The 12,320-nt window shown below is 37.7% G+C and overlaps 2 protein-coding genes across 3 annotated transcripts in view; one reads left to right on the forward strand and one right to left on the reverse strand.

The window, feature by feature from the left end:
- Positions 1 to 1,889: 1,889 nt before the first annotated feature.
- Positions 1,890 to 2,294, reverse strand: LOC143922243 (uncharacterized). Its single transcript, XM_077445468.1, has one exon. It carries the CDS (start codon positions 2,292 to 2,294, stop codon positions 1,890 to 1,892), a length of 405 nt encoding a protein of 134 aa, XP_077301594.1.
- Positions 2,295 to 2,704: 410 nt separating this feature from the next.
- Positions 2,705 to 12,320, forward strand: part of RalGPS (Ral GEF with PH domain and SH3 binding motif) — a 39,132-nt gene continuing 29,516 nt past the window's right edge. The window contains exons 1-2 of one of the 2 annotated variants that reach the window (XM_077446239.1): positions 2,713 to 2,861; positions 2,940 to 3,135. In XM_077446239.1, the coding sequence (XP_077302365.1) occupies positions 3,080 to 3,135 (56 nt within the window). In that variant the 5' untranslated portion in view covers positions 2,713 to 2,861; positions 2,940 to 3,079. Of the gene's footprint in view, positions 3,136 to 12,320 lie in introns of both variants that reach the window. The other variant, XM_077446238.1, reaches the window with a different exon arrangement.

The following is a 12,320-nucleotide window of genomic DNA, read 5'->3' on the forward strand; positions in this document are numbered from 1 at the left end:
TTAATTTTTTCATATTTTATATTTTCCATTTTTATTCCGATATAAAAAAGATTTTTTGAAAAAAACTCAATTTGACCAATCTTTGCCTGCCCCCCCAAGAAAAAGCTGAAATGACGTCCCTGATTGTTTTCTACCGAAAGTAAAAGCCGCTTTTATGCCGCATTCTTTTATGATGCATTATATTCTTTGGCCAGGAATGTGCATTGGGTTTACCTGTTGGGCCTTCTTGGTGTAAATTAAATAAAAAAATAAAAAATAAATAAAAAATAAAAAATAAAAATAAATAAATAAAATATGACAAGGATTAAAACGAAATATACAATCTAATTTATGGATCTATTTTGCTTTTGCCATTTTTCTTGTACCTAAATTTGTTTATTCCCATTTTTGAAAATTTTATTTATTTTTTGCCCTTGATTTTTAGCGTGATGGAAAGAAGAAAATTTTGTTATATGGGGGGGGGACAAATTTTTTTAACCCTGGGTGGGGGCCCCCTTTAACTCCTGGCATGCACTGATTTCAGTCCCAGTCCGCCACTGCTTACATATATACATACTTACATATGCACATACAAAATCTCTTTCGAAATTATATATTAGATTATAATAATTATATTGTGTATAAACCAGAGAAATGTTATAATAATAGAAGCGCCCTTTCGAATACATTTCTTATTTCAATAACACGCGTACCGTTTCCATAGCCATGCAATATTGTACGCATATGCGTATGCTATTGCCGAATGCTTTCATGAAAACATTCATATACGATGTTAATTCAAAAATGTGTTACTTAAATGATCAAAAATGTATCCCATGTTGTTTATTGTGTGTTTTTGAATGCATCGTGCAATTTTTAACGATGCAATTGCCCAGAGAAGTTTTTATCGGACATACGTCGACCACCAAGCATCAAATACGACTGATGCTTAAATTACTATTTATGAATGTCTGTGAACAATCGTCACTTGACAGCAATACAACGCCTAAAGCCACTTCTATTATTACGACATTTCTCTGGTATAATTTATACAGGCGCGGCTCGTGCATAGGAACTGCGGCGCTGCAGCACCCCCAGAAAAAATACAAAAAAACACATTTGTATACTTTTACAACTTGTGAATATAATTTAAATAAGAATGATTAAATATTTGACATAATCATTATTAATGAGTATGTCAAATATATCTAAATACAAGTTGTAAAAAATGCGATTTTTTTGTAATTTTTCTGGGGGTGCTGCAGCGCCGCAGTTCCTGTACATGAGCCGCGCCTGGGTATAAACCATAGATATATAATACATAGATGGACCCTGACACCTGAATTTGGTCGGAGATCATGTCGTCACTAACTGAGGGGTGCGGGTGGTTTAACTAGCGGGGAAGTTGGGAAAAAAAACGACGCAGCGGTCGTCGTTTTTTTCACCACTTCCCCGCTAGTTAAACCCCCCACACCCCTCAGTTAGTGACGACAAGATCTCCGCAATATCTATTGACAAGATCTCCGCAATCGACCTTTCCTACTTAGAAGCTAACTAGCTACTGAGAGTTGGACCATACACTACTTTGTTTGTGCATGGTCCAAAAGGGTGACCGGTTTAGAGCGTGAAGGCGTATCTATGGTATTATATATCTATGGTATAAACACAAAAATTGATGTGGTTTATTATTTTTTTTTCCCCGTGAGAGGGGAAAACCTTGCATAGGCCCCCCCGGCCCGAATCCCAGGGGGAGTGTGAGATTCTTACTCACTAAAAACCCCTCTCTCTTTCAGCTGCTGCCGGACCCGCACTTAAGCATTACCAGGCAGCAGCTGGCCTTGAGCAATACGCTCACACAGGAGACAGCAGAGACCCACCTCAGGTAGCGGTGCTCTTATCGAGTCCTACGACTAAGAAGCGGGCCCCTGGCGTCTCCTTTCCCTTTCGGACTGTAACTTCTCCCCGATCACAGAGGCAGCAAAGCTCCCTCTGTCGCGGAGCATCGAACCCATCACCATCCCCGTCCACAGCGTTTCCTCCCCGATCGCAGCTTTGAGGACCTCTCTCGGGGCGTCCCACGCAGGATAGTGAAGCAATGTGTGCTCCGCGTCATCGTCAGCTGCCTCACAGTGGTGGCAGCTTGGTGTTGCTTCTTTCCCTATCTTGTGAAGGTAGGTTCCGAAGCAATCGTGTCCTGTCAACAACTGGTTGAGGTGGTAGTTCAGGCCACCGTGTTTTCTTCCGCACCATTGCTTCAGGTCCCCGACGAGCCTTTGCGTCCACCTTCCCCCAGTAGCTGACTCCCACTGTATCATGGTGGCATCCCTCGCTTCGCTCCTTTTCAGCCCACCGTGTGTCGCCTTTCGCTCAGCCGCAAAGGTGTGCCAGCGAGCACCAGTGAGGCATCTTCCGATACCGTGCGGTACGCCGAGAAAATGCCCCCTCCCCCCCCTGGAAAAAGCTGAAATGACGCCTCCTGTGTAGAACAGTTTTTTAATATCTTTGTCAGACTAATCATCGCCGTCTTCATCATTCCTATTCTTCCACGTATTTTTTCACTTATTAAAATTTATTTTTGGTAAAATAGAAAAATAGTGTAGTGCTACCAATTTAAAACCATTTGATAGTAACGAATGATAAATTCCAGTTTATCAAAGTACATATTTAACAATCGAAACGACATTTTGTGAAATGAAGCACTCGCATTGCTAATGGTCGCTTTCGAGGCGCTTTGAACCGCGACTGTCATTCACTTCAATTGCAACCGAGACGCCAAGTCGATAATATCTATCCTCGTCGTTTATCATCCATCAGCGCATGTCACACGAGCTCAGACCCTTGTGAGGATAGACCTTCGTGGTAGGATCCACACCAATCGGCAGGTGGAAATCAGCTCGAATTCTGACTATACATGAATATGTATTTTGACGTCTAAACATCTCACCTGTCGTATTCGATAGATTTTTTTTGTGCTCGATACTCTCTCGCAATGAACATTAGCGAGTGTCCTGCAACGATAGTACCCTGTCGCGTGTCCATCTTCACGATGGCAGCATCAGACGTGCCCCCCTTCACAGACTGACGTCTACGGACCATTGGGATGATGATGACTGAACTGGACACCTGTAAATTTGCCGAAATCAAAGAAGATGACGAGTGAGTATTCTTTCCATTTCACACCTATTATGTACACCGAGGTTTCCCCAACTTTTTGTGCAATGGAACATTTTAACGGAACACTCAGCTTACTTTTAGGTTAGGTAATTCCTACTAGTAAAAATTTAAAAGAAATGTTATTAAAACACATTGTTTATTTAGTAATTATTTTTAAATATAAAACTGTAATACAATATTAATATAAAAATATGAATAGATAAAGCACTTAATGACTTTGATAATTTTGAGTCGTCGAATTGCATATCAGTCGCAATATTGATAAGTTGCATTCTAATATCTGGTGTAGCGTTGAGCCTGTTCCTGAACTTTGACTTCGTTGCAATATAATAAGAAAATCCTGCTTCGCATAAAAAGGATGTAGAAAACAATAATAGCTTGTTTTGAAAAATTGGGATACTCTTCTGGCACAAAATCGAGCAGAAATCATTTAAATTTGATCTTTGTATTTTATTATTATTCGGTTTATGAACTATATTTATCAGTGCGGTTAACCGTTCTGTCAATCTTGGCAACTGTTGTTAAACTGATAAGATTTGTCAGCCGGTCAGGTAAAAACAATATGCTCCATCTCTTTCACCCGTACAGTGTGATAAAAGGTGGTTCTCCGTCTGTACCAAGACACTTGCCGTCATAAACATCAGAGGAGATTCATCGTCACTCGCCTTTCTATATGAAGTGGAAGATCTTCAAATGTGTTGCAATGTATAAAACCTTTCCAAATTGTCGCGACGCATCTATTCAGGAGCCGCAGAACATAGTTTGGGAAACCTCGATGTAGACTATTATGATGATGTTACTTGTATAACTTTTTCCAATACAAAAGTAATTTTAATATAATATGAGCACAAACTTCAACAAAATGCAGAACCTCAATTGAGACGTAAGAATAAGCTGATATTTAATTTGCATTTATATTTTCTCAAAAATGTTTTGAACAAATCGTTTCTGGAATACTTAACACATTGTATGCGGGAAACGGAGATTACAGCATTTAATGAATTTTTGCTTAACAACTGGAGACTGTAATCTCTTTTTTTTTTACCCATGCTCTCTGACTCTGATTTCTGTGGACAAGTGTAGATAACTAAACTTTTTATATACAAAAAAATTTTTTTATATACAAATGAGTTGAGAAAAAAATTTGATATCATCATTGGGGTATATATTGCTGTCGGTTCCCTCATCACTGAGGATCGTGACTATGATGTGCGGTCAACCAGCTGCCTCCATTCAGTTCTAAATTCGGCCAGGCGAAGACTTGCTACCGTGGAAGCGCCCGTCGCTGCAGATACTTGGTCAGTCCAGCGTGCGGGGGATCTGCCTCTGGCTCTTCTGCCTTCGACGCTACCAACCACAACCAACCGCTCCAGGCTCTCCTCACCTCTTCGTGCAATGTGGCCGAAGAACTGCAATATACGTTTCAGGCATATTGTTGACAATCTATCCTTGATTTTCAATTCTTCAAGAATAGACACATTCGTGCGTTTGTCGGTCCAAGGCACGCGCAGTAGCCGTCTCCAGGACCACATCTCGAAGGCATCGATTCTCCTTCTATCCGCCGCCTTCATGGTCCACGTCTCGACACCATAAAGGCAGACAGAAAAAACGAGACTCTTCACGAGACGGATTTTGACAGCAGTTGTAATGGCTCTATTCTTCCAAATCTTCGTTAGTTGTGACATTGCCGATTTTGCTAATGTAATCCGGCGCCGTATTTCCAATTCGCTGCCGCCGTTGTTAGATATGAGTGACCCCAGATAGACAAAATTATCAACCACATCTATACCGTTTAAAGCTGAGTTGTTGTTTTGCAGCTGTTGGTGACGGTCAATTATCATAATTTTTGTTTTGGGGCGGTTTATCTGGAGGCCAAGCACATTACTCTCTGTCTCAACACGACGGATCAGTTCGGCCATTTCTTCATGATTATTAGCTATGAGCGTTGTGTCATCCGCATACCGAAGATTGGATAGTTTTTTTCCACCAATGGACACTCCACCCTTCCAACCATCCAGTGCTCTACGCATTATATACTCTCCATATATATTAAATAGGTCTGGAGATAATATACACCCTTGCCTTACTCCACGTTGTACTCGAAAATTTGTCGAGTTTAGCGAATTGATTCGAACTACTGCATTGTTATCATTATACAAGTTATGTATTATCTTTACAAGATGCATGGGGACTCCCATGTCCAGTAGAACTTTCCACAGATAGTCCCAGTTCACAAAGTCAAAAGCTTTTTTATAGTCTATAAAACAAAGAACGGCTGGAGTTTGAAACTCCCGACATTTTTCAATGAGTTGACGTATATTCAGTATTTGTTCCCTCGTCCCTTTGCCTTTTACAAACCCTGCTTGTTCGTTCGGTATTTGCCATCCAAGGTAACTGCTCAAACGATCTTTAATTATATACAGCAATACTTTACTAGAGTGCGATATTAAGGCTAAGGTCCTGTAATTCTCGCATCTTTTTGTAGATCCTTTCTTGTGTAAGGGAATGAATATTGAATTGACCCAATCTTTCGGCCATACTCCGTTTACCCAGATCTTGTTGCACATATTACATAGCGCCTTTATCGCAGTTTCACCAAGCTCTTTCAGAAGTTCAGCTTGTATACCATCGCTGCCAGGAGACTTTTTACATTTCAGTTTCTTTATGGCATTTACAACTTCAGATGTCAAGATGTCAGGCTCCCTGACATCATCAATAAGGGAAACAATTGAGGTCGACGAACTACCACTGTACAATTCCGAACAGTATTCTTTCCATCGGTTGAGTATCACATCAATATCTGTAAGCGTGTTTCCAAATTGATCATCTATTGTCCAAGTTTTGGGTGAAAATTTTTGAGTGACGATTTTTACTTTGTGAAAAATATCCCTTGCCTGATTCTTTAATGCGTGTTTTTCTATCTCCTCACATATGTCATTTATATATTTAGCTTTATCCCGCCTACAACTCCTTTGAATATCTTTATGTAATATTGCATACCTTTCAAGATATTCTGTCGATGTTATGCCAGTTTGTTTAAGTCTTTTACGTTCTTTTATCTTAACCCAAGTTGAATCAGAGATAAAAGACTTACGATGTTCATTTTGCGGTGTTTGATGTTTTCTGGCATACCGAATTATGAGATCTTTAAAAATTTTCCAAGACTCTTCTACATCTACATTAGGATTTATTTGGAATTCTGCATCTTTTTCTCTGATTACATTGCCAAAATTAATTACATCATCATTGGTGAGTTTAATTGCTTTATTTTGATGTCTTTTAATCATTTTCAATTTCAGTCGAAATTTAGCAACAAGTAAGTTATGGTCCGATCCGCAATCTGCACCTGGATATGTTTTGACGTTATGTATCGATGATTTCCATCTAGAATTTATTAATACATAATCGATTTGGTTGCGGTGACGATCCCCAGGAGATATCCAAGTGTACAATCGCCTAGGATGATGTTGAAACCAAGTATTCATAATGGACATTTTATTTTCAATGCAGAAACTTATAAGTTTCTCTCCTCTCTCATTTTGAATACCCAATCCATATTTACCTACTATGTTATCAATGTTGCTATTATTACCGACTTTGGCATTCACCAACAAATCACCAAGAATGATGGTCATTTCTTTGTTTGAGATATTTGACAATGTATCGAGTAGTGAAGCATAGAACGCATTTATTTTAATATCTTCGGCATCTGCAGTAGGAGCATATATTTGAAGGATGTTTAGTTTATACGGATGCGTGTTGAGTTTTAAGTGTATAAGTCTGTCACTTATGGGGTTGTAGCCAATTAGTGCACTGGTTAATTTAGATGCTAAGATCACCGCGACACCGCTATGTGACGAATCTTGGTTACCAGAAAAATATATCGTATTTCCATTTGAAGTTTTATAATGGCCGTTGTTCTTCCAGTGCGTTTCCGAGATTCCGAGTATATCTAGCCCATGACTGTACATCTCTTTCTCAACAACCAGTGTTTTCCCAGGATTCAGGAGTCCTCTAACGTTCCAAGTACCTATTTTGGATTTGTTCCGTAAAGTTTCTCCAGTCGCATATTTTCCACATGATGCCTGGTGAGTCACATGCATGTGGCCAGTAGCCAATTTCACACCGTGAGACCTGGAACCTCGAAGGCGCCGGGTGTCAGCCGGAGAGTCAGACTTCTTCACACTTTTATTTTTGTACATCATAGTTATCTTGGGAGAATACTGCAGTGGATTCCCACTTCCTTCTACAGCGCAGTAAATGTTTTGACATCTTATACTGGCAGAGCTGCTGCCCACTACCAGGGATTTATTATAGAGTTTCCTTCTCTGTCAAAGATGATACGGTACCTTTGAAAACCGGGTTGTGCTTTTGTTAAGCGGCGGCACTTACTCGCCGCTGACCTGAGACCGTCATAGTGTTGTGTGACATTTTATAGAGTGAAACTTACCACGGATTCACTCATCACCACTCTTATCTCAGCGCTCCTTGTCCAGGACCACCATGTCGCCATGGCAGTTGACTGCAAGAGTCATTCCCCTATTTGCAACTTGGGGACCTGAGCGGTTGCATGGAGCTCTGCTCTGAGCTTATTAATTACTCCGTGCGGACGGACGTGTGTTTCCATTTATGATATATTTACATATATAGACAGTTTATTCACAATCATAATATTTATCATTGGGGTATAATGATTGTAAAATTTAAAATAAAATATTGTTTTGGACTAGGATAACCAACCTTTTTATACAATGAAATTTTTAAAGTGAGAAAAAAATCTAAAAATATTCCCATCAATCTTTATGCTAAAAATTATTGCAAAATTTAAAATACTACATTTTTTATACAACAAAATTTTAAAAATGGGAAAAAAAATCAATTAATCCCACTGTCTTAATGCTATAAATTATTGTAAAATTTAAAATAAAATAAATTTTTTGACTAGCGTAACCAACCTTTTTTATAAAACGAAATTTTTGAACAGAAAAAAATCTAAAAATTTTCTCATCGTTTTTATGCTATAAATGATGGCAAAATTTAAAATTAAATATTTTTTTGGACTAGGCTAACCAACCTTTTTTTAGGCAACAAATTAAACGGTCAGAATTTAAATCATTTTTGGGTCAGAATAAAAATAAAATTTCGGTCAGAATTTTAATAACAACATGGTCAGAATAAATAATCAATGGTTAGAATAAAAATATAGTTAGATAAATGGTCAGAATAAAAATTATATATGGTCAGAAAAAAGTAATAATTGGTCAGAATGTGAAAATTAATAAATGGTCAGAATGTCGAAAAATAATGAATGGTCAGAATATTTAAAAATAACAAGTAGTCAGTCAGCCGAAAATACATAAAACTTTATTCCAATTTTCCAATTAATTCAAAATTAATTTTAAATGTTTAATTAGTTCTTCTATTAAAAAAATAATATGCTTTAATTACAAGTAAACCTTCAAATTTATCGCACATAAATTATTTTATTATATAATAGTAACACCTGTAGTCATCATATATTACCTAAAAAAGGAAAACAAAAAAAACATTGTATTTATCATTATATCATACACTTTTTTTCTAATCGACAATAAGAGCTTTAGTTGCCAATTTTGGCCTCTCTCTTTTCCTCATCAAACCTATTGGAATTTGTTTGGCTGCCGGTGGAGGTTTTATATACTTTAGAACTATTGCCAGCCCAATTATGTGTTTACAAATATACTTAGGGCAAGTGCATCGACCACTACTCCAATCCTCTGCAGGCAATTCGATAATCCACCCTTTGAACCCGGTTTCTTTGAATTCGTCAAATGTGCTCCACTTTATGTCTTTAATTTTGATTAATTCTTCTTTAGCTACCGAGTTTCCTTTGGCCGGGCATAAATATATATTAGATTTATCAACAGGAAAAATATTTAACTTCGATTTGGCCAGTTGATAGGCTTTGGTCCATTCATCTAAGTGGATTGTTGTTTTCATATGAAATTCTCTTAATCCATGCACATAGTCTATAGACCACTTTTCCAGTGATTTTAATGCTAGTTGCGCAAATATCTCGATAAAGGCAGCCTTTCTCTTAAAGTCTCTTCTTTTTTAATGCATAAGTTAAATGACTCCAATGCATTATTTGTAGAAGGTGTGAGCATTGCCACACCTTCATACCAGTTTTGGTGGCTTGTAAGCCACTGTTTCAGCATGTAGTCTATAAATATAGACACCTCCTTTGTCGGAGACAATTGGAGTGTGTCAATGTCTTCTAATAATTCTGTCCTAGACTCTGCATTTACTAAACTTTCAACGTTTTTAACAACATTCCTACGCATATGCGCCCAACACATAATTTGTGTTTTATCTGCACCAAACGCATTCTCAAATGCATTTTTAATCGCATTCGATGCATCAGAAATCAAATACTCAACATTGTATTCTTCATTAATATTTTTTAATCCTATTAATAAAGATTGTAAAATGAATTCAAAATCCGACTGGCTTTCACCAGAACTAACAGCCGTTCCCGTTGGATGGAAATGCCTGTCTAAATCATTAGTTCTGATGATAATTACAGGCATGCCCTCCCACACCAATTTGTATGTTGCATCAATGTGGATATTGTTTCTTATCTTCGCATTTTTTAATAGCCTATTTGTCGACATGAAAATGGAAAATCCCTTCTGATTTTCAATTTCATTCTCCTTTTCTTCATCGGGATATACTATTTTGTGAGACAGAACATATGATGTGTCGTCATCATCAGGAATTTTAGAGTGATCTATGCACCACTGTTCCATCTCTCCCAAATTAATTTTATTCGGCCCATATGTTTGGTGTCTTAATTTTGATAAAAAGTTGGACAGCAGAGTTTTTTTTATCATTAATCCCTGTGAGGCTAACATCTCCATTATTCTCTTGGGCTTAATTTTTAAATCAAAGTATGATTTAATTTTTTCTTTAATTTCATCGTTCAATTTACTTGTATTGACTTCCAGCTCTTCATGAGAGTGTCCTTCTTCAGTTTTGAATAAGATTATTTTTGTGTCATCGGAACAATATAAAATATATAATCCAGCATCACATTGCTGCCCTCTTCTTTTGACCGTTTGCCCGCGGCCCTCTTCTATGGAACCTTTGGGCGACAAGTATGTAGCGCAGCTGTCTTCCATAGAATTTCTAAACTTTGCACGGGATTTTGAGGTTTATATGCGCCTATTTCAACTGTTTTATGGTTCAAAATTGGTTGAATATATTACTGAGAGTTGAATGCCATCTATTCAATTTGCTTAAAATGAATATACCAGTCAAAAATTAGTTTTTTGTGGAACCATACTGAAACCTCGTTTATGTGACGTCACGTCTTCATACAATTATGAAGAATGATTATTTGACAATTAATCCAAAACTACGAGATATATTATGTGTTTTATTGTTTAAAATAATAATGTATGTGCTAATTAACATATCTGGTTACTTGAGTAAATATTAAAATCTGTATTTAAGGTCGAAAACTCGATTGCCATTCGCGAAAAAGGTGCCGCGTACAGGGCTTATTCGCTATATTTATTGCCGCGGGCAAAGGGTTAATTGCGTTGCAGCGATAATAATCTTTTCTACCTTTATCAGTAACACTGTTGTAGTGGTAACTCCTTACATTTTCTTTTTTCACTGCATCAACCACTTCTTCTTTTGTATTACATGTCCACGCTCTTTGACTGAACTCACCATTCTCGACTAAAGTCGAGGATGTGGGTGGTGGGTGTTAGCTAAGGTCTGATATATGTTTTGTTGAAGAGGGTTGTATATAGTGCGCGAGCGCGTACCACGAATGATCCTCTTGAGTCCTCTTGACCACTTGTACCAATCTTCAACGTTACACGCACTAGTAATGATACGAGTGCCAACTGACAAAAAAGGAATCTGACCGTTTAATACAAATTATGACCAATCCAGTTTAAATTCTGACCATTCAACACGTTCAACCCGTCGTGTACCACCGGTGGTCACGCGGATAGTGCTGCAGCAGACTATAATTTTACGGTTCCACTTCATTGAGCACCCCAAACACTAAAATTCCTATAAAATCCTAAAGATTTAGGGACAACTCATTATATAAAGTGATTTAATGCCGTCACGCGTAATTGGGTGTCGATACGCGTGACAGTGTCGCCACATGGGCTAATGTATGAAATCATGCGCCAGGCTGAATGTTTTAATATTTATTTTAGTTCTAGTATTCTGACCGTTTAATATTTATTCTGACTAATGTTATATAAATTCTCACCCATGTCATATAAATTCTGACCAAAAACGGATTAAAATTCTGACCCGAAAAATACGAGCCCTTTTTTATACAACGAAATTTTTAAAGTGAGTAATAAATATTCCCATCCTCTTTATGCTGCAAATTATTGCAAAATTTAAAATACTACATTTTTTGACTAGGGTGACTAGTCTTTTTTAATACAACAAAATTTTACAAATGGGAAAAAAAATCTGAAAATAATCTCATCGTCTTTATGCTATAAACTAGTGTTGGGCCCATTGATGTATAATACGGTGACACGACAACTCGTTCACAGATTTTCCGTAAACCGATGATGCGCAACCATTTTTTCACCGATAACAGACGGTCTGTGAAAGAGATGGCCGCATACGTAATGGCATAGTAAACAAGATCATGGTGAACAGATGGGGTGAGAAAGAGATGGCCGTATACGTAATGCCTGGAGCGCATCATCGGTTTACGGAAAATCTGTGAACGAGTTGTCAGGTAACCGTATAATACACATAGATGGGCCCTGACGTGTGCTTTTGGTCGGAGATCTTGTGAGGGGTGCGGGGGGTTTAACTAGCGGGGAAGTTGGGAAAAAATGGTTTTTTCCCTACTACGCAGCGGTACCTACTAAGAGAAACTGTGCATGCGCCATGTATTTTGCACGCGCCAAAAGGGAGACCAGTATAACACGTGAGGGCGGATCTAGTGTATTATACATCAATGGTTGGGTTCGTTGATTTCAATGGGTGGTTTCGAAAAGGAATTGAAACTAGAATAAAAATAAAGTTAAAGATATTGAATCGACTGGTTTCGGAAAGAAATTGATGCACGAATTATAAATTACGAATGACAAATTACGAAGTGATGACGAATTACGAATTATTTATATCATAAAGAT

Source organism: Arctopsyche grandis, chromosome 2 (genome assembly GCF_051622035.1).
Source record: "Arctopsyche grandis isolate Sample6627 chromosome 2, ASM5162203v2, whole genome shotgun sequence".
Classification (NCBI taxonomy): Eukaryota; Metazoa; Arthropoda; class Insecta; order Trichoptera; family Hydropsychidae; genus Arctopsyche; species Arctopsyche grandis.